General features: G+C 34.2%; 1 protein-coding gene across 3 annotated transcripts in view; it reads left to right on the top strand.

The window, feature by feature from the left end:
• Positions 1-24,349, top strand: part of CNTN1 (contactin 1) — a gene marked incomplete at both ends in the record, with an annotated part of 193,938 nt that overhangs the window by 74,397 nt on the left and 95,192 nt on the right. For 2 of the 3 annotated variants that reach the window (XM_080705114.1, XM_080705115.1), the window contains one exon: positions 23,617-23,775. In XM_080705114.1, the coding sequence (XP_080561240.1) occupies positions 23,617-23,775 (159 nt within the window). Of the gene's footprint in view, positions 1-14,825; positions 14,906-23,616; positions 23,776-24,349 lie in introns of those variants that run through there. The other variant, XM_080705116.1, reaches the window with a different exon arrangement.

Genomic DNA, 24,349 nt, shown 5'->3' with positions numbered 1-24,349 from the left:
AGTTAAAAATCGAGGAAAAATCACAATAAGGGGCAGGAGATGTAGCTCAGTGGTGGCATGCTTGCTTAGAATGTGTGAAGTCCTGGGCTTAATCCCCAGTTCTGCAAAAATCAAGCAAACAAAAACAACTACAGTGATAACACAAGAAAGTAAGTGAAAATAAACTGCAGAACACTGAAGAAAATGTCAGAGTTAAAATAATTTTATTTTGCAAACATGTGACAATACACTGAGAGCTGGTTTTTCAGTAGCAACAATAACAATCCAAAGGTAACTGGGGACACCAGTCTACAAGATGACTCCATTGATATTTGATCCTTGGGGTACAAATTCTCCTGTAAGTCCTCATACACTTGGAGCTGTTCTGTGTCAGTAGAAGTGACTGTGTAATTTTCCAGGCTAAGTGGCAAAGCGCACTACTGATGCTGTCTAGGTGTTTGGATCACCATTGTGAAGGAAGACACCTGCCATACTGTGAAGGTGTTTGAGCAGTCTCCTGGAGAAGCTGAAAATGGGGACAGAATGACCAGTACTTATTTCCCAATCATTCAAATAAGCTCTTCAGGGAACAGATCTTTCAGCTCCACACAGGCTTCCAAAAGGCTGTACCTCTGGCTGAAATCTTAATTACAGCGTTCGTAGAGAAATTGATCAAGAATCAATCAGCTCAGTCACTCAAAAAATTTTAATCCACTGAGATTGTGAGAAATAATACTGTCAGTTGTTCGTTTTAAATCACTGAGTTTAGGGGTAATTTGTTATGTAGCAATAGATAACAAATAAAACCATGGAATGATACTTTCAAATGTGCTGAAAAAATAAATCTCTAAATGTTTATCTACATTAATTATCATTTATAACAGGAAAAATGAAGTTATACTAAGATGAACAGAAGCAGAGTTTATCCCTAAAGAGATTCTTATTTCTAAAGTAATATCAAATGGGTGAAATTCAGGAAAAAGGAAAACCACTCCAGACAAAAGTTCTGAGGTATCAAAATTCATGACCATTTTCAGAAAAATGGATAGATCTTTAGCACATTATATTTACTGAGGTCAGTTATTCTCAGAAAGTCCAGGGTCATATGTGGAAGATAGAATGAATATACAAAACAAAAGGGACTTCAGTCAAATGAGGAAAGAAGCCAGTACAGTGGAAGGGAATTGGAGGAGGAAGGAGGGGAAAACAGGGCTTGGGAAAGGAAACGCTTTAAATAAGGCTGTATTCTTACATGCAGGTATCATCAATCTCACCTACATGGATGGTGAGAGAGGAAGGGAGCAAGGTGGGATCCAGAGGGACATATGTAAAGTGGTTTGTGCATATACTTATATATCAATTTAAATCACTACAATATATAATTATGATGCACCAATAAAAGCATGACAAAGAAACCCACTTCATACCCAAATGAAGAAATAAACATGTGGGCAGATCCAAGCTATTTTAGTCTATTTGGACTACTATAACAAAAATACCATAAAATGGGAAACTTAAAAGCAACCAAACTTTATTTCTCACAATTATAAAGGTTGAGAAGTTTAAGTCAAGGTGCCAAAACAGATTCGGTATCTTCTGAGTCTCTTTTTCAGGCTCACAGTGGGCTCTGTCTTACTGTGTTCTTGTATGGTGGAAGGGACCAGCCATCTCTCCAGGATCTCTTCCACAGGACACTAAAAAGCCTAGCCTTCATGACCCAAAATCACTAAAGGCCCTACTTCCTAATACTATCACATTGGTGATTACATTTCAACATAAGATTTTGTGAGCACATAAGCATTTAAACCATATCAGGCAAACTGTGCTAAGCCAGACTAGAGTGTATGCTTTGGTCAGGATTTAAAGACTGCTAAGAATGATGAGCTGTTCACTGGTCAAATTAAACTTTTAGTTGAATTTACTTCAAGTTTCCCTACAGCAGTAATGGATGGATGCAGTGTGTGTGTGTGTGTGTGTGTGTGTGTGTGTGTGTGTGTGTGTGTAGACATATACTGCATATCCGATATGACCAAATATAAAGAATGCATGGACATGTTAATCACAAAATGCAAGAAAGTTCTGGAAAAATAAAGGAAGGTGGATGACATTCAAGGAAGGGGGTATCTGCAAGAGGCTGCAGTTTTCTTATACTTTATTGTTTGTTTTTTGTGTGTGTGATACTGAGGATTGAACCCAGGGAGATTCTTCTTCCAAGCTACACCCCCAGCCCTATATTTTATTCTTTATTTCAAAACAAGGTCTCACTGAGTTGCAAAGGACCTAATTAAGTAGCTGAGGCTGTCTGCAAATTGTGATCCTCCTGTCTCAGTCTCCCAAATACTGGGATTTCAAGCGTGTGATCCCATGCCTGGCTCTTTATTGTTTTTTCTAAATGTTAAAATATTTCTTAATAAATCCAACTTACAAAGAAAGTCACAAAGTGACCTGCTATTCCCTACTGCCTCACCACTGAAACCTTCTCAACAAAGTCTAATGAGAAATCCTTGTGTAAGCCTTGGAAGAGCTCTGATATTTTTATCTGTTTCTCAGATCTACCAGTATGGCTAAAAGAAGCACAATTCTAGGCCTTCTTTTAGCAGTTTTTAAATTAATAACTCTGGGATGGGCTTAGCAAAATCATATTAAAAATTAGCTTGGTGAACCATGGCTGGCTTGTCAGCAATGCCCACAGAAATTGACCCAGGCTAATATGCTCAAATGATTTTTTGAGAAAAATGCAAAAACAGTTAAATGGGGGTAAATTACCTTTGTAAAAGATGATATTGGAACAATTAGGCATTCATAGGCAAAATTTATAAAAAATAACGACTTAGACATCAGACTTTAGCTAGGTGTGGTGGCACACACTTGTAATCCCAGCATTTGGGAGGCTGAGACAGGAGGATTGTGGTTTATGGACAGCCTTAGCTACTTACTGAGGCCCTTTGCGACTCAATGAGACCCTGTTTCAAAATAAAGAATAAAAAATAGGTCTGGGAGTATAGCTCGAAGGCAGAATGTCATTAGGTTCATCCCCAGTACCAAAAGAAACGCCCTCAGACTTAATATAAGATCAATTCAAAATGGATCATAGACTTGAATGTAAATTTCAAAACTATCACAATTTAGAAAAAATATTTACAAAAATATCCAGAACATAGGATTAGTTGAAGAGTTCTTAGACTTGATATCAAAAGCACAAAGCATAATATGTAAAGGTGATATACTGAAACTCAAATTTTAAATTTTTGTTCTATAAAGGACTCCAAGAAAAAGTATAAAGAAAAGTCAAAGACTGGGAGACAATATTTTTAAACCATACATCTGACCAAAGATTTGTATGTTGGATGTCTAAATATCTTAACTCAACAATTAGTAATAATAATTCAATGTAAAAATGGGCAAAAATGTACAAACATTTCACTAAAGAGTACATTCAAATGAAAGTAAGCACATGAAAAGATGTCTAATATTATTAGCCATTAAGGAAATACAAATTTGAAACCCAATGAGGTATCACTATATACTTATCACAGAGGCTAAAATTATAAGAAAATAACTATGATATAGAAAATCTGAGTCATTTACATGTGGATGGAAGAATCTGCAATGGGACAGCCACTATGGGAAAGAACATGGTGTTTCCTAAGAAGACTAACATGTTCTCATCATACAACCCAATATTTTACTTAAGAAAATTTATCCAAGAGACATAAAAACTTATGTTCATATAAGAGTACTTACACAAATATTCATAGCATCTTATAGTAGCCCCAAACTGGAAACACTTCAAGTGAGTGAATGAGTAAAAAAAAAAAAAAAAAAGGTATATCCTTACAATGGAATATTTTTCAGCAATAAAAGGGAAATGACCTTTTGGTACATATAAAATTTGGATATATCTCAAGGGAATCATGCTGATGTATGTAGTATTCCTAAAAATAATAAAATTATAAAGATGGAAAAGAGATTGAAGACAAGTTGTCAAAGGTTAGGGAGGTAGAGAGAAGCATAGTGGGGGATGGTTATGACGAAGGAATTCTGTATCTCAGCTGGTGGCGGTTCCCCGACCTTACACATGTGATAACACTAAAAAGTGCTAAGAGCTAAACCAACACATTCACAGACATACAAAATTATTTAAGCCAGGTAAAATCTAAGTGAGGTTGATGCATTGTGCCAGCCTCAGTATTTCTGGTCATACTTTAATTATATGCGATTGTGTTATGGTGGGGAATGAGCGAAGCGTATATAGGATCTCTCTGATGAGTTGTCACAATTGAATGTGAATCTGTAATTACCTTAAAATTAAAGTTTTAAAAATTACTGGTCATAAAATATACTGAAAATTTAGAGAAAACACGCACTTATTATAGGCACTTATTTCAAGAAATGTATAATATGATTAGAAGGCATAGAACATAATACTCCCTGAGGTCATGTCTGAACATATGATGGCCACTGAGCTGCCTCCTAAGGTGATGGGTCTAGTTAACCTCAGGGCATGGTAAAAACAGAATGGGCTTGCAGGCTTGGGAACTGAACTGAATTCCTGAAGGCAATGGGGGAGAATTGAGCTTTGCTCTCTGCCCTAAAATCTTCTTCTATCTCTCCCTTGCATCTCTCATCTCTCCTTGGAATAAAAGTTGAATACATTTTTAAAGAATTTCATTGTGGAGGACATCAAATTATTAATGAGATCCTAAGGTGACCAAATGTTTAATCTTGACCTGGGTTGGCAAATCTTTGTAATTAATTTACCCCCAAAGATTACTGAAATGAAGTAGCCACTAAGTAGTATTTGGAAATTATTATTTTAGGGTATCGATGGTAAAGAATTTGCAAGGCTTACTCTGGTTTATAAAGTGTGTTTCTGGGACACATTAATTTTGAAATGTGTCTCAAAAGGACACTACTGTCCTCCTTTCCTCCAGCTTGTCCAGTGGAAAGCAAATAAAAGTCAGTCTGCAAACAATTATAAAATAGTTGCTCATGTTAACTAGAAGCCATGGAAGGGATCTCTAAGCCCAAGGCCAAGAGAGGCAGAGAATAGAGAAAAGTGGCCCAAGCTGGGGAAAAAAAAAAAAAACGGTTAACTGTAATCTTTTTCTGCATCCATAATTATTTTAGCAGTTATAGTTAAGCAATGAGTCACACTAAAAAAGACTGAGTTAAAAAATCTCCATAGTTAATCACAGAACCACTCAGCCTTAGTGTGCATCGATGGTAAGACAAGCAACCAATAAAGGAAAAGCAAATTTTCAGGTAAAATACTACTTTAAAGTTTAGATAAGTTTAGAGGAGACTGTAATGTCATTCTTGGTATTATGACATGGAAATTACATTTAGATTTCAGTGAATTTTCTTCTCAAGACACAACATATATTGACAGAAACTGGAAATAATAATGATAAGTGAGAAAGCAATTTTAGACTCAACCTTTTTTAAACAGAGGTGTGTGATATAGCCACCAGATGAGTTTAAAATTTAAACTATTATAAATTGCTTAATATTTAGAGAAATTTTTTTCATTCAAAAGCATTTTGCCTTACTTTTTGAAAAAAACATCAATTCCTGTATTTTAGATATTTTGGGTTTCTGAATGCTAAAAGTCCACACTAAGAGGGTGGATAATATGTTTTTTGAAATAAAATTTTACTTGTAAGGCCCATAAAACTGTTTTGGGTTGTTTCATCAAGTGAGTGCTTGAGGCTTGTGAGCAGCATGCATGAATGATCTTTATTAAAGAAGTTTCTGGAAGCCTTATAACTTCAGCCAAGAGTGTCAGAGGCAAGGGCTTTCAGGACTTATTCAGCAGCACTTGTAGAAACTTATATGAAGCCTGTAAAACAGGAACAGTCTAACCCCAAAGCCAGTAGAAGACAGGAAATTGTTAAAATCAGAGCAGAAATCATTGAAGTAGAGAATAAAAACAATTAATAGAATCAACAAAACTAAAAGCTGCTTCTCAAAAAAACAAAAAACAAAAAACAAGATATATAAACCACTAGCCAAATCTCAATTCTCATTCATGAATGATAACAATAAAAATGGACCATAAAATCAGGTCACACAGCAAGAAATTAGGTTTTAACTTGTATGTGTTTTACCCCTATCCCTGGTGTTCTTGCTGTATTAGAAGTATTCTTGGCAACACTACCAGCTGTTAGGAACCCTTTCCAGAGACTAGAATGAAGGAAACATGTTTGCCGGTAACACTGCCAAAAAATGTAATCAGGACTATACTTTTTAGGTCTCCTACATGTGTATTTATATATTATACTAAGCACTTTTCCTAACTCAAGTCTGAGCTTTCAAAAAGCAAACAACAAAAATAGACTTTATTATATAAAACTTTTATTTTGATCTGATTCCCAACTCCAACATATGCTCCATGGAATTTGAATATGTTTTAGAAAAAGAGTTGCTGAAGCTAAAGCAGATAGTATCAAGACCATATGTATGTATCATTTCTCTCAAAATAACCTTGTATTGTTTCTATTGTTATATCAAATGTTTATATTTATTTTGTTTTATGAAAATTTTTATTTAGATGGAAACACTGTATGGTGTGTGTGTGTGTGTGTGTGTGTGTGTCCATGGGATGTAGCCTCCCACTTTATTTCAAGACTAAATATATAGCTACAGAATGAAGAGAAAATATAAAAGTAGATGTCATCTTAATTTGGCATAATCTACTGAAACTTTTACTAGTTGGCCTAATGGTATGGTTTCCAGATTCTTTTGTAAGACAGTCATTTTGTTTGATGACTAAGCCCTTTTTAAACTCTTTGTTGGATAAGTGAGGATAACATACCTGAATAATATAACACGATGGAAGCTGTCAATATACATTTTAGTCAGAATAATATTCTTACATTTTAAACTATTAGAAATGGTCAGATAAAAGTGTTTCTTATGAAAAATGTTTGAGTATTTATTACTTTCAGATGCACTCAATTAGCAGAGTCTATATACAGAGCACACCAGCCTTAACTGTTCAGACAAAATATTTTTTATGTACTTACTTGGATATGTTGGCCCAGACAAACTTGTCCTCCTTCTTATGCTCTGAAACTTACTAATACACTGTTTCAAAATAGTTCTGGGGGTGTATCTCAAAGGTAACGCACCCAGAGGTTCAGTCCCAGTAACCCCCAACACATACAATGTAGAATAGAAGGAAATGCTCCAGTAGTAAAGATTATTGACAAATAATATATTAATTATATATTTTCTCCACTTATTTTGATATTTCAAAATACAGTTTTAAAGCTGAATTAATTCTAGAGGTCATTTAGAATTATAAACTCTCATTTTATAAACTTGGATTCAGAAAGTTCTTTTGAACTTTCTATTACCAATAGAAATACCCATCTATTTAGCATCACAATTATCCTGAGACCCCAGTTCAATATTTTTCTTGTAGTAGGTTTCTGAAAGTTTTAATAAGTAAAATTAGTAGTTAATTTCTAAAACTTACCATACCAAATTATTACCAAGGACCTTTTAGAATCCCTGCTACTAGCTGCTATGGAGATCAGTGTGGAGATTCCTTAGAAAACTGGGAATAGATCCACCATATGATCCAGCTATCTTTTCAAATGGGCAGTATCTTTTCAAATGGGTTGAAATCAGAGAACTACAGTAACATATGCATAGCCATGTTTGTAGCAGCACAATTCACAATATACAAAATATGGAACCTACCTAGGTCTCCATCAACAGACGAATGGATTGCAAGATTATGGGAAATACACACAAGAAGAACAAAATCATGTCATCCGCAAGAAGATGAAAAGACCTGGAGAACATTATGTTAAGTGAGATTAGCCAAGAGAAGAACATATGCCCAAACTAGGGACTATTTGGAATACCAGAGTGACTCCAGATAATGAAGGGGAAACCTCAGCAAAGCCAGAAAGGAAGGGGAGGGGAGGAAGAATACTCAGGCTTATTAATGGAAATTCTACCTGTGATCATGTACATACATGTGAATATAGCATTGTTAACCCCGACGCTCATTATTGAGAGGAAGGGAAAGAGGGAAGCCAGTGGGGGAGGACACCAACTACTGTGTGAATATACGCCATTGTCAACGTGATCTACATTATGATATGAGATTATAGTGCACCAATAAAAAATAATCTCTGCTATTTAACATTTCCTGTTTTTAGCTTCTATTTAAACTATTGCTTTTTCTCCTCTTTCTCATTGTCTGTAATACATTAATAAGAAGTAATTTAATTTCAAAACATTGTGAGAAAAGATAAAGCAAAGATACTCATTAGAAAAAGATTAAATCACCAGCATTTAGATTATTTAAGGCTGTGTTTTTATTACCAGTCCAGGGACCTTGAACATTAGTGGTGGCAAGGGGACAGAGAATCTATTGAAATTTCATGGAACTCTTACTGCTAAATAAGAATTTGGATTTCTGTGGTATCTGGCATAATTACCTCGTGATCAAGAATTCCTGTATTCAAATGATTATGATTAAGTGAGTGTGGACTTAGACTCAAAATTCCTGTTAAGGTTTTCTGGCTAAAATGAATTTAAAAAGACTTTTTAATGAATCAATTTGACTATGATGAAATTAGGAAGGTTTCATGTACGTTTCTTGTAGTATGGATATCGAATTAAGCATACTGATATACACATATCACACACACACACACACACACACACACACACACACACACACACACAAGTGGGAAGAGATCTAAAAAAGAAAGAGACTTATATAGGCAGAAATATCAGTGTCCAGCTCATCACAGGCAAATTAAAGAGGTAGTTTTTCAAGTATTTGGGGCAGAAAAACACACGTTCACCTCAGATACTTGGATAATTGCCTGTGCTTTCCACTTGCTTGGCCAAGGAAATCTTGCCACAGAGACGGACTAAAAACTCCACCTCATCAGTCTTGCAGGACTGAGACAGCAAAATAGTCCTTGCTGCCCATACTGGCTGGCACAGAGGGACTGGTGGGCACCATTTGGAGGCATTCTGACCTTACTCTACACCAAACCACAGCAACACAGCTATTAATAACCCAGAAATTAGGCATTTCCTTTTCTTCTAAAAATCTAACAAATTTAGGTCAAGTAAGAGAAACAAAAGCTCTTAGGAGCCATAATTGTTATATACGAAAGCTAAAATATTGAAATTATATGCATGTCTGGTTATTATAAACACAGAATTGAATTTGTTTCAAAGTTAAAACTTTGCAGTTCTATTTTAAAAACAAATCATCAAAGTAACATTTTCTTATTACAACTAGAGTTTTGTTTGAAGTACATCAATGATTCAAAATTGTATTTATCAGTGTATGTTGAATGTAAACAAATTTCTTCTGAATTTCTTTGTCTTACAAGCTGGTTTCAGCTTTTGGAAAAGTGGAATTTCTTCTTTGCTGCCTAGTTGGTCTGTAACCATGGCTTCTTAAAAAACTTTTTTTAAAAAAAGAAATAACTTCTTTAATTTTTATTTTTGTTCATTGTGAATATGTTGGGCATATTTTGAATAAAACTTTAGGACATACCTAAAATATCTCCAAATACTTATTCAATTCTGTCTCAAACCCATATAGTTTCTACTGTTGGGACTTATATATTGAAAGAATACCTAATTTCATTACACTTACATTCTAGTGGGTGGTACCAAAAATGATAAAAAAAAAATACTAAGGTGAATTACTGCTTGACATGCCTTTTATATATTTAGTATAAATTTATCTGGATACAACATTTAAAACAATCTCCAACTCCCATTAAGAAACAAATTGTAAAAATAAATGTAGGTATAAAACAGCACGTGCAATCTAACATCATTAAGCAATTAATTTTAAGTTCTAGGAGAGATCAGCCATCTGCTTCTTTCTCGGATTCCAGGAGAAAGTAGGCAAGTATTAGAGATCTCACCAGGCAGGGTGAGCTTTTAGATTGTGAAAATAGTGCCCCACATAGATTTATAAAACAATCTGTATTTACTAGACAATTTGCCAAATTAAACTGAGAATTATGCCAGTTGTTTTTGAGAATAGATACAAATAATGAGTGATATTCAAAAGCCCTTATAAATGACTAAATGACAATTTGTTCATATTTTAAAATATTTTCGGATTTATGCTCTAAAATATATTTTTGAATATCCAATATTTATGCTATGAAAATGTTTTATGATTATGAAATAAATATTAAATACATATAGCCGGGTGTGGTGGCGCACGCTTGTAATCCCCACACTTGGGAGGCGGAGGCAGGAGGATCACGCAGGTTCGAAGCCAGCGCGCTGGCTTAAGAGACCCTGTTTCCAAATAAAAAATATATAAAAATAGGTCTGGGAGTGTAGCCCAGAGGTAGAAGGGTTTCCAGGAACCCCAGTGCCACCAAAAAAATACATAATAAGAATAATTTAATGATTAATATATAAGTGATAGTTATATAGTATAATGAAATACATGCTGTATATCACATGTCATATGTTTAACATATCACATAAGGATATATAGCATTTACTAAAGACACTATTTAGCAGACACAATTTTAAGAGACAAGCATTGTTATTCCCATTTTAGACAGAAAAAAACTCGAGTCTAAGGAAGCTAAGTTTGTTTCCCAGGTCACACAGGTAATTGGTAGAAAAGTAAGGTTTGAATCCAGACAGTGACTTTAAATATTGATTACTATAACATACTAAAATACTAATTCAGACATATTTAATTAAATAAAGCAACTAATGTGAAAAATTAAAATGCAAGCCTTTTCTACTTTGGCAAAAAAATCTGAATTCTATCAAAAGTCACTGATACTGATTTTACAATTTTATTTTTGTCCACGATGTTATTATTTATGGCTGGACCAATAACAAGGGGAAGCCAGAGTAATTTAAAACATGTTTTTTTCAACTAGCTAATTTTATACAGTTATAATTACCATAGTAAAAACAGTAAATAAATTATAGTAGATGTTTTAATGCTTGATTTTATAATGTGCTCTTTAGCCTAAAAATAATGAAATTGTGATGTGTTTTCCTGAAAGCATGTAATTTATATAGTTAAAATAATTCATTCAAAATGTTTGAATGTCTTAGATTACAATGTATATACCAACAAGACTTTCATATAAACTTTGCCATGACATCTAACAAAACTGTTGTATAGTGATAGTAGAAGGATTGTTAACCTCATTTCATTGGAAAAAACAGCTTTTTTAAAATTCCTCAACTATCACATTATAATGCCAGAACATGGGCAGACATCAACATTCCAAATTTAATGTTTAACTTCTCCAAATATGGAAATCACACTGTACAATTTAGACCGTACATCTCTATCATTGTTGATACATTTTCAGTTGATTAAATGAATCAGATTATCCGCTAAGTGCTCTGAGTCATGATAATTCCAAGTTAGAATGTAGTATGCAATTGTAGGTCATTTCAAAATTAGAATTTCATTAAAATAATCTCTTCTTTTCAGTTCACTAGTTTATTTTATTTAAACAAAAGAAGACAAAAAATCCTTAGCTTCGTTACTGAAAAAGTAACCAAGAAAAGACTAAATGTTGTTAATCTCTTTCACACAAAATGATTTGCTATGATTTGGAGGTAAGATCTGCCACTTTGAGTTTTAGGAATGTAAATGTATTATTCTGTACTGATGGTGCTGTTTGCAGACCACTTCAACCATATCATCATCTCTCTAGCTTCAGCCTACTTTACTAGCCCAGGCCCTGGCAATCTGAATAGCTCCCAAGTTGTTTTATTGTTGTGTTGCTGCTTGTTTGTTTGTTCATTTGTTTTACACTTAAGAATATGAGAAAGAAGGAAACGCAAATGAAACTTTTATGTTCCAAATTTATGCTAAGTTTAGGAAAGTACAATGAGGAGATTTTGTGGTTTTGAATTTCTATCACATGGCTTCTCTAAGTCCAGTCATTATTTGAATTTAAGGAAGCATGCACCAAGGGAAACAAAAAAAGAAAGAGCTAAGGGCTCTGACGCTGCCTGTAGACTCTCTCTTGGTATCATACAAGTCTCGATGTTTTCTATTTGGTGGCCTCCCTCTTAGGATCCCATGCTTGGGATTTAGAACACCTGAGGTGTAATCTACACCTGAGTCAGGACATCCCATCGGATCAGACAACAGGGCGTAGTTCTCAGTCTTTGTCATAGCACTTTTCCATTATAATGTTTAGCTAGACATTATATTCTACTAAGTGAGTACAGATTCTGGCATAAATCTAAAAACTCCTTTTTTTTTCTTCTTAAAAAGTATAACACTATTTTAATTTATATTTTCCCTGTGCTGGCCGTGAGTATTGTGGATGTGGGATTGTCTGGGGAGCTGGCTGGTTTATGGCCACTTCTTAGGCACTCCTGGAGAAGAGCCCCCCTTATTTGAAAGTACATTATTTGTTTGGGATGTCAGTAAGTCAAAGTTAGTAAGTTACAGATATAACTTTGAATACACTTAAATTTTAAGAAAAAAAGTACATAATTAGCGATAGAAAAGGACCAAATCCTGCACTTTGTGACAACATGAATGGAATAAGTTAACTACGTAACTGATCATTACATTAAGTGAAATGTGCCAGGCACAGGCACAGGAAACCAAATGCTGCATAATCACACTCATTTGTAGAACCCCAAAAAATTCACCTCAGAATTTGAGAATAGAAGAGTGGTTACTAGAGGCTGCAGAGTGAGGCAAAAGGAGAGATGAAGGGAGCTAAATTAACTGGCATTAAGTTATGGTCCTAAGAAAGAAGCTCTGGTATTATATTACCTTGTAGGATAACTAGAGATATTAAGAATGTATACTTTTCAATTAGAAAAAAATGATTTTATATGTTTTCATCATGAAGAAATGACAAACTTTTGAGGAGACATTTACCCTGATTTAAAATCAGACCAAATATATAGTGCAAAAAATATGTAGGCTTTTAAATCAGGAATGCGTGAATAAAAAATATAAATATAATGAGCCAGGAGTGGTGGTGCACACTTGTAATTCCCGCACTTGGGAGGTGGAGACAGGAGGATCACGCTGGTTCAAAACCAGCCTCGCTGGCTTAAGAGACCCTGTTTCCAAATAAAAAGTATAAAATAGGTCTGGGAGTGCAGGCCAGAGGTAGAAGGGTTTCCAGGAACCCCAGTACCACAATAAACAAACAAACAAATAAAAATAAATAAATAAATAAATAAAATGTACAAACTTCTAAATCATCAATACTACTAGAAGCAAATCACATGTCCCAAAATAGTTTGTAGTCTGTGGCAACTGAAGAATACACATCAGCGCATCAACTCCCTTCAGTCCCAGCCCTAATGGCTTGCAGTGAGCAGAACTTGCTCTCCCTCCCCATTCACGCATTCCTGAGAATTTCTCCAGGTTCAAGGGAGCTTTACTGATAGAAAACATCAGAAACCCTGTTGGCAAGGGGGTTTGAATATCTTAGATAATTGCCATGATACCCAAACTGGAGGAGCTAAGGAAAGCTCATAACCCCTTTCCTACAGACTGAAAACTTTACAGAGAAGAAAACTCTGGCAGTTAACAAACAAACAAACAAACAAAAACTACCCACCAAGTATGGTGATGCACATTTGTAATCCCACTACTTGAGAGGCTGAGACAGGAGGATCACAGGTTTGCAGCTAGCCTCAGCTTCTTAGTGAGGCCCTCCACAACTTAGACTTTGTTTCAAAATGAAGAATAAAAAAAGGTCTGGAGGTGTAGCTTGGAGGCAGAATGCCCCTGGGTTCAATCCCCAGCAACACACACACACACACACACACACACACACACACACACACACACACAATAAATAAATAAATAAATAACTACTAAAGCTTTATTTAAAAGAAAAAAAAAAAGGAGAAAGAATATACCCAAAATTAGCCATTTTGTTTGTATCTAAAGAGCTTAAAATGTAGCCAGGTTCTCAGGTGGGATATGTTTGGAAGGGGTAGATCTCTGGAAATGTGACCAGAGACTGTAATCTGTCCCTGACCACTTCCTCTGGTATGCTATGCTCCTTCTGCCATGAGTTTGCGCATGATTTTTCCTCCTATACCATGCCCTAATGCCCTATGCCAATTGTTCTGTCCCAGGGAGCTGGCTGACCATGGACGAGCCTCTGAAACCTCCAAAAGCTCTGAAGTCACGAGCACTATGCAAACCTTTATTCTTCTAATTTGTGCCTGTTAGGTATTTTGATCAAAACAAACAAAAATCTGATTAAAACATCTGTTAATTTATGATTTTAATAAAAATATAGGCATGTTAAATATACATATAATTGCAGAAAGATTTTCATGATATGTTGGGATGGCGATGGCCTTGGGCAGGAGACACATATAGACTAGGTATCCCCTCTGCCTGCAGTCTCCTGCTAGTTAGTCCACTATAAGCCCCAGATCCCATATTTATGAAAGAGAATACTATTACAGTTTATACATTATCTATCCATGGCAGCTTTTTAAAGTATTTTCTTCTTTTGCTTTCCCTTTTGCTATTAATATATACTTGTACTTTGTGGAATGTAATTTACAAAGGATCCTGGTGTTTTATTTTGTTGTCATTGATTGTTGTGGAGGATGTCTAGTTATGTGTCTGAGAAAGCCAGTCACTCCTCAAGAGGAAGAGAGGTTCCATTGGGCTAAAGCTTGCGACACAGTCTTCCCTCCTAAAGCCCCCGCCCTCAATGTCTAGGAGCAGATAGCTTTCTTTGTTATTTGAAATTTCCTGTCAAGGAAACATGGCAAGTCCTCAAAGATCACGGCTTCCTGATTGGAACTGGGCATCCACATTCTCCCTTCAGCATTGATCTTTCCTCTTGCAGGTAAAAACAGAAAAGATGGAGAGAAAAGCAAGGTGGATCCCTTTCTCCCCGTCTGTGCAAGCCTGCCTCCAACCTGGTGATCGTTGACACTCACCATTTGTGTGAAAGCCTTTTTTGTTTTGTTTTGTTTTAACATATATTAGTTTTGACTAATTTAACTCAATTTTGTAGGTTTTGCAATCCTTCTCTCTACCCCCAACATTTAGTTCTTAGAGGATGTTTTCCCTTTTTGAAACTTCTAAACATACTTTGGGAGAAAGATTTTTTAAAGCCTAATTATATAGCTTTACTAATACCTGAAAACAATGACTAGCCAACTAACCCAGCACATCAGGTACTGGCCAAGTGAAAATTTTGTCTTTCCCTGTCCTATTTTTCTTTGAAATTATATATCTCAGAAGTTAGCTCATTACCTGAAAATAATTATGAAGAGCTGGTGAAGCATAATGCAGGAATATTGTCACTGTATGGACTATTTGCTTTATTCAAGCAGGTAATGAATGATGTTATTGTCAAATTTACCAATATGTCATCTAAATTAAGATGTAGGTTAAGAGGGGCAAAGCTCCATCAGTCTTTTACATACTAGTGCCATTTGTATTCTTGGCAGGAAAGGATGAAAAACAGCAGTAAAGAACACAAATTATGACCATGTCCTAGAAGGGTCGTGGAACACTTCTGAGACTGGGAATTTAAGATAGACAATATCTGTAGGGAAGCATCATCTCAATAGCAAGACCTGTGTGTAGAGAAGGCTAAGTAGTCAACAATATGCATTTACATTAAATTTTAGCAGCTCTTACCATCAAATGTTTTGGTCTTTTAATTTGGGGAGAAAGTTGAGATTTTTTTTTTTTTTTTTTTGGTGGTACTGGGGTTCCTGGAAGCCCTTCTACCTCCGGGCTACACTCCCAGACCTATTTTTACATTTTTATTTGGAAACAGGGTCTCCTAAGGCAGCGCCCGCAGCTGGCTTCGAACCTGCGCGATCCTCCTGTCTCTGCCTCCCAAGCGCGGGGATTACAAGCGTGCACCACCACGCCCGGCGAAAGTTGAGATTTTTATTGGAAAGACTTGAGCAGAAAAAGTAGGAGAATTAAAACTAAAGTATATAATAATTTCTGGGACTGCTTAGATTTCATTGTTTAAAAATTACTTTACTTTCCCTCCTTTGGTCAAAGAAACATGCTTAAAATTATTTTTCATCACAAATAATTTGCTACTTAGCTTCATATTTAGGTGTGAGATAAAATTTGGGGTTCTCATTTAGTAACTCAGCAATTTTGATCTGTGGTTGGAAGATTGCTCAGAAAAGCTTCAAGGTTTATAAAAATGATTCTCAAATAATTACATGTATATGTATATGTAGTTATTTAAAATAATTTATTAGTCATATTCAAGGAACAAATGTCTCTGGCTTAAGATATTATTTCTTTTATATTGTCTAGTATCAGTCATCATCATAGAAGGAAGTATCTTAGAATTTAAGCTAATCTAGATTAATTTCCATTTTAATAAGATATTTAATTGTTCTGAGGGTTTTTAAGTGTTTTTAAATATCACCAAGGAGACATGTGTATGAATTGTCATAGTGGGTATCTTCCTACCTAGTTCATATCTGAAATTTTACCACCAAGACCAGAGAGAAAAATGGCTTGAGAATGAAAACAGAAAAATTAGAATAGAAATCATAGAACAAGTGTGACTAGTACCAAAAAAGAGAAAACATTCTTGTTTAACTTTATCAACATCAAAAAGAATTATATAGATTCACGGACATGTCTTTTACCTCAATTTTATGTCTAATTAAGATCTAAGTTCAGTTTTATCAATGTCAGAGATTAAGAAAACTAGCAAACTTCTATTCCATGGTAGAGGTATTTAATATTTAGATTCTTCTTAGTACAGCTTCAGATATCAACAAGATAACACAACACTGATTTTATTTTATAACATCATAATAAGCCACTGTATTAACCAATTTTCAAGGTAAGAGTAGACCTGCTGTTATAAAGGGATTTTAATTGACTTATTTTGGTAAAGATCTACCCTGATATAACTGATGTTCTTTAACTCCTAGAAACTTATCATTTTAAGATTATTTTATTTAAAAAGGAAGGGTAATTACTTTGAAAACTTTTTGTTTCTTTAGCATTTTCAAACTTTCCATCAAAATTTATTATTTAAGTAAAAATAAACAGTGACTCATGGGATATTATATATGATGTTTTGCTATTAATTACTTCCTGGGAAATTATCAGTGGAAAAAAGAACTATACTAGGATGTCTTCCTTACATAATACCAGTTTGGGATTAGCAAATTTTATATTAAAAGGATGTGGTAGCCTGGCGTGGTGGCTCACGCTTGTAATCCCCGTGCTTGGGAGGTAGAGACAGGAGGATCACGCAGGTTCAAAGCCAGCCGTGCTGGTTTAAGAGACCCTGTTTCCAAATAAAAATATAAAATAGGTCTGGGAGTGTAGCCCAGAGATAGAAGGGCTTCCAGGAACCCCAGTACTACCAATTAAAAAAAAAAGGATGTGGTATGTGGAGGGGTGTCCCAAAAGAACCAGGAGTTTGGGGCATCATTTCCAATAATAGCTGTTTAGAGAGACAATTATAGTTGATTTAGATGAAGTAAATTATTCAGAGATGGATGGATACATTCACAGCTGTTCTACATTCTGTTTCATTTTGGAGTCTGAATTTCAAAATTTCTTTACTATTTCTCAAATTATTGATTGAAAAAATATGACCCAACTTATAATATGTGAATAATTATTTGAGAAATGAATATTTCTCACTATCTTTCCACAACTGTTTGAACTCAGTCAGGCATGGTGGCAGGCACTTGTGATGGGAGACTGAGACAGGAGGATCACAGGTTTTAGGCCAGCCTCAGCAACTTAAAGAAGTCACACAGAAATTTATCAAGACCTTGTTTAAAAAAAATAAAAAAAAATAAGATAGGGCTGGTGATGTAACTTGGAGGTTGACTGCATCTGGGTTCGACCTCCAGTACTCCCCCCTCACAACATATGTCTGAACTCTTTTTCATTAGAAGTTAATGGCAGAATTGATATATAATTACATTTCTGTTCATTTTTATCTCTAATTATTTTTACATATGAATCACAATTGAGTGAAAATCACATCTTAATACCATTCATATTTGTGTATTTTTCTAAAACTAATAATAAAATTTAGAAAAGATTAAGAGATATTCTTATTGTGATCAAGAAAGAAATACATCCAGTATGAATTTATACATAGATAATGTGATAATCTTTAGTTCTCTGAGTTAGCAGATAAAAGAAATATTAAAAAAACTATGATAAACATGAGATATATTTTCAAAAATATACAATTATGCCAAAGTGAAGGTCTACATTCTGTGAAGTTCTATATTTTCCAAAATAAAAGGATTATCAGTGGAAAACTATCAAGACCACTTTTAAATGTGATACTGATAAGTGTTTTAAATTTGTTTTTAGCATAGTGGTTGAAAATTTGGTCTCATGGGCTGGGTGTGGTGATGGACTGCTATAATCCCAGACTAAGGAGGCTAAAAAGGAGATTTCTGGCTGGCCTCAGCAATTTAGTGAGGCCTTCCTTCAGCAACATATTTGAGACCCTGTTTCAAAATAAAAAATAAAATACGGATGGGGGTATAGTTCTGAGATCAAATACCCCTTGGTTTTATCCTCAGTACCAGAAATAAAGAAGGAAAGAAGAAAGAGAAAGAAAGAATGAATGAGAGAGACAGAGAGACAGAGACAGAGAGACAGAGAGACAGAGAGAAAGGGAGGAAGAAAAAGGCAGAATGAAGGAAGTTGGTCTCATGGAAAATTGATTGGGTTAAAATCCTAACTGCCATTTATTAGTAGGATAATTATAGTCATTTTATTTAACTTGTCTCTGATGTGGTTTTATTTTCAGTAAAATATAGAAATAGTAGCACCTACTTCATAGAGTTACTAGTAAGAACTATTCAATATTTGATAATGACTCAGATGTACTCACTAAAAGATATAATTTTTATAAACATATGAAGTATAAATTTCCTTTTGTAATTCACAAATTTGTCATATAAATTATGCTATCATCCATTCATAACTTGTTTAAATAGTATAAACAAATTCAAGAGAATAATAGAGTAAACTTGACATTCAGGTCTTTGGAAATAGTTTGAAGACATACATATCTGAGCTTCATTGTATGATCTGAATTTGCAAATAGGTATTTTCTCTTTTGTTTCATATGATGCCAGGAAGCCCTATCAACTCTCATGACTCTGCACTCTGCCATGGAAAAGAGTGATTCTGACAGTAATCTTTCCAGATATAGCATCTTTTTATGGAATACCCAGATATTAACTTAAACAAGTTCTGCAGTGTGTACCCTGCAGTAAATATTGAACTACTTTTGTTGTCGGCTGATAGTCAATAATTTAATAGTAAAAATGTTAAGAACCAAGATAAATTATGAAAAGAAAATATATTTATGGCAAATGAGACTCTCCACAGAACCACAGATGATAGTGGATTACTCTGACCATTTTCAAAATCCTTCACTTAGGTAAGATGGCAGAAACAAGCCTCAGTAATTATTTGTAGACTTGGATAACTTTGAAGGACTCACAATATAGAAAAATAAAGCCAACAAGGACTTTGAAGACCATTCTTTTCCTCCATAGGGGAAGATGGATCGAGCATTCTTCATTAACAGTCTTTGAGAGGAATATTTAAAACCAGAAAGAAAGGATACATGAATGAAAAACAAGAACAGTAAGAGCTGATAAGGCAAACAGAAAAGGAAGAATATCTCATAGTGTCAGCCTCCAGCTGAGAACAGAAAGGCTAAACTAAGAAAGGCAGCTGTTGAGCATCACAATTTTGAATGGAAAAAGAAAACGCAAAAAATTAACATTGAACTTTGTATGCACCATTACTTTTATAAAAAGGATTCAGTCTGCCAGAGAGTTTCAACAGGATTAGTGGTAACAATTAGTGGTGTCCTTTCATAATGACATTCTTTAGCATTGTAAAAACTTGGGAAACAAAACAGCAGCACTGTTACATGGGTAAATATGAGCTAAACAAAGTGCACATTAGAAACTCCAGGGCATAGAGATAGAGGAGGTGTTAGTAAGGGAGAAATGAAGATAAATATACTCATCAAAGCCAAAAACAAAACACATGCTCATGCTTCTTTATTATTTTACTCATTTTCTTCTCATTTATTCCCCAACTATTTAATTAATGATGGTAAAAAGAACTGGTGGAATGACTTTGCCAGGGTTACTCAGAAAAATACTTCAATTCCCTTTCCCCCACCTCAAATCTTTACTAATGAAAATAAAAGAATAAAAAAGGAAGACTAAAGTAAAGTGTCATCTAAATACTTAGGCATTTAAAATGCAGGTGAAATCCCAAAGGTTATTTCCACCTTATTAATTTGTCTGATTCATAATCATTTAACTTTGGGATAAATTAATGCTTTTATACATCATTAGCTGTGTGACTGAGTACAGCCTTAGACACTGTAACATAATATTAGGAAGAAAATAAGGAAATGAGCTGTGTATGACAGTCCCTTTGCTCACATTTTTCCCTAGCTTCAGTTCTTTTCTTAAAGATTTATTGAGAGTACACGATGAAGGAAGCTTAATAAAAAGGAATGCTTAGGGTCAGAATTATGTAATAATTTCCTTTTCATCAACAAAGAATCAGAGAGTTGTTTTTTGGCTCACAAGTGCTTTTCTTTGTCCTAAGGAACCAAATAGCTTTGTTAGTTTATTTGCTACTACAGCACTTTTCTCTTTATTTTGAACAAAATAACTAAATAAGTACCATCAGCCTCCACTACTTGAAAACCTTATTTAGAGGGAAGTCACAGGGCTGGTCTGGAGTGCACTCTCCATCCACGTCTGTGCCACTGTTCCACTGTTTCCAATTCCTTAGTATGTACTTGAAAACCTTCACAGTCTGAACTTTTCTTCACCTCCATCAAATTGACTAGAAGACACTTTACTTTCTGAGTTCCCTACTTTCTTTAAAGTGACAAGTGGTAAATGAACATCAGGTAAAGAGATTCCTCACAGTGATTAGCAAGTAATAATAATTACTACTGCCGTACTCTTAGACACCTAGGAAGCTCTTAGAGGAATAATGAAAACACTGTTAAATATTAAAGTTTACTGAGGAATTTCTACCAACCAAGGCTAGCAGTACATTCTCTAAGGATGTTATTTTAAGCCTAATCATGATCTAATATGATTAATTTATATCACTTTTGTCATGTAGGTGAGAAAAAATGAGAGCCTAGTAAATTTAAGAAATTTGATCATGATAAATAAGGGCATGGAATTTAGAGCCAAGCCTATCTTAACTTTTTCATAGTATTTTTTCTCAGTTATTTTCTGGGAGATCTTTGTAGGTGATCACTAAATGGAAAAATTATCTCTCTTCCATTAGTGGAAGTATTACCAGGTAATATTGCCACACAAAAGTTTTGAGAACACTAACCCAATCCTTTCCATTTTCCTCTCAATTCCCCGTCCTTATGATGACATACTATTTCAAAGCACATGGAAGAATGAAGATTGGATTGAGATGAGCATTGCGTTTTTAGAACTGTCTGAAGATTATGATAAGTTATTTATTGTAGTCAACAATTACTTATTTCAAATCTACTATAGGTCAGACATATATAAGAGAAAGAAATTACAAATACAATTTGTCATTTTGCTCAATAGTGTGGCTCTTCATTAAATTGACAACTGAACAAAATCATTATGCATACAGGGTCCCAGAAAATATGCTAAAAATATACAGCTTTTATCTGCTTTTTGTGACATTGAAACTCAAAGAACCATGAAGAATAACAGCAAGGAAATGATTTATAGTTTTGTGGCTAAAGACTAACCTATGGCATTTTTTTCTTAAATTTCCTTTAACATTTTTGGGTGCCATATGCTTAGGTTCAAAAAAAGTGAATACATTATTGAAGTTTATCTTCCCTTTTAAAATTACTTCTTTTTAATCTCTAATTTTTTATTTTAACACTCTGGAATATTCTGTCCAGTAATTAACTCAAAGCCATGCTTTATGTGAAGTAATAAACTTCTCAATTCCAATCAACAATATGGTTTCTTAATACATGTATTAAATGTAAAATACATGTATTAAATGTAAAAAATGGCATGTTTTTTCTCTGAATATCAATATGCTGCATGTTAATTATGTGTCTGTTTTTAATCATTTAACATCAAGAAATGTAAGTACAGTTTTATAAATGGCAATTATAAAAGTTTATTTACCTTTATTAAATCCATATGTAATATATTTTCAAATAATAAAATTTATTACCATCCATAGGATGTGTCTTGTGTTACTTTTCATTAGTGATATTTGTTGATCTATGATTACTTTTTTTCCTTGAGGCAACTATAAGAACATTTTCAAAGGTTAGAGTTTTGGTCATACTTGCACAAAGACCAAAGCCCATATGTAGAGAAAAGCCATCTAGGGTAAGCAACTCATTTGATATAAACGTGTGAAGGCATTTACTTTCTGGTAAAAGATAAATACAAATATATTTTTTGGTACTATGCTCATTATTAAAAAAAAAGTGAAGGTGGGCTGGATTTGTGGTATGTGGCTATAATCTCAATATCTGGGAGGCTGAGAAAGGAGGATCATAGGTTCAAAGCCAGCCTCAGCAACTTAGCAAGTCTCTCAGCAACCTGTAGAGACTCGGTTTCAAACCAACAACAACAAATAAATAAATAAATAAATAAATAAATAAATAAATAAATAAATAAATAGGGCTGGAAATGAAACTCAGAGGTATAATGCCCCTAGGTTCCATCCCCAGTGTATCTCACTCACAGACCCACAATTTGTTGTTTCATATCACCCTTTTATAGAAAACTGTTCAAAGCCCCAAAGTTGTGTTTTATTTTATTTTCTTCTCTACTACTCAGCACAGTTCTCTCAGCTTGGAGATTAAATAAGTGACCTTATTACTGAGTTATGAAGCATCTTTGAAAACCTATTTTTAACTTCATTTTATGTTCTGCAATAACAAGTCTTTCTGAGACTCTTCCACATAAAATATAAGGTTTTCAGAATATTCCTGGTATATTTCTCAGTTGTTGATTGTTTTCTATAGTTTATATAATTAGAAACATTCCTTTTAATATTATTTATTTTAATTATTATAACTAACATGAAATTTTATTACCCAAAATGATACATAAAATGATTCCAGAAATTTCTACTCTAAGTAAAATAAATTACCTACATTATTAGGGTTGAATTTATAGAATTTAGGGTTATAAGAAAGGATTTATTCCATTTTGAGGAGTCTGAATGAAACATTTGACCATATAGTGTCATATATGGAATGAATTGTGCTTCTTCTACACATGATTCATGCATTCAGCAAATATTTACTACATCTCCCTATGCTGAAATGTGTATTAATTAGGTTTTATTAGTTCCAACTGAATTTCATGAGACAAAGATTATCAAATGATTCCTAAATAATAATGCTATTTTGAAATGACCTGTTTATCACCTTCCTTAAAAAGAGATGCATGGAATAATTCGGTGAAAATCACACATATTTTTATCATTCCTTATAGTTTATGTATAAGAAGAATGCCACAACACTGACTGATTATATTTTATAAATGTTGTTTAGTTGCAAGGATGACTTTTTGCTGTCTCAGGTGTTAAATTCACTAGTTGAAATTGATTGATTAATTGGCTACATTTCATTCCAGGTCCCCCAGGCCCTCCAGGTGGTCTGAGAATAGAAGACATCAGAGCCACTTCTGTTGCACTCACATGGAGCCGTGGGTCTGATAATCACAGCCCTATCTCCAAGTACACTATCCAGACCAAGACTATTCTTTCAGATGACTGGAAAGATGCAAAAACAGGTGAGTTTTATTTAGCTGAATAATTTGTACATTTCAATATGAAAATGTTAAAGTTAGAAATAAAAGCCTGAAGTTTTTTAGAACTTTATTCTCTATATTGAACTGCTTTCTTTCTCAGAACATTTATGTGTTAGTATGCCAGTCCCTTCAGCACATTTAAATTTATAATGAAAAATACAGAGGCTTCCTAAGTTTATTATTGAACTTCATGGTAGAATAAAGTTTACTGGTCAAAAAATCATTAGATCTTTGTTTTGACTTATTGATAACATATTACTTATGATAGACTGTATCCTATTTTTAGATACTACAGTTCTTTATGTTAAAAAGCTATATTAATCATAAACATTATATTAAGCATCCGATTTCTACTACCTAGCCCTTAACTTTCTAAGAACAATCTGCCTGGTTTTAATTTCCTCAAAATAGAATTTTGAATTTTTTACTATACTTTTATTGGTGCATTACAGTTTCACATCATAGTCACATATATGCACATAGCATTTGGTGAGCTTTCCCCCGGCTCCCGCCCCATTCCCATAAGGGTACAGGGTACTGAGATTGACATTAATAT

The sequence above is a fragment of the Muscardinus avellanarius genome (genome assembly GCF_963383645.1).
Source record: "Muscardinus avellanarius genome assembly, chromosome: 11".
NCBI lineage: Eukaryota > Metazoa > Chordata > Mammalia > Rodentia > Gliridae > Muscardinus > Muscardinus avellanarius.
Note: the sequence above shows the minus strand (reverse complement) of the source record. Positions and strands in the feature narration are given on the sequence as shown.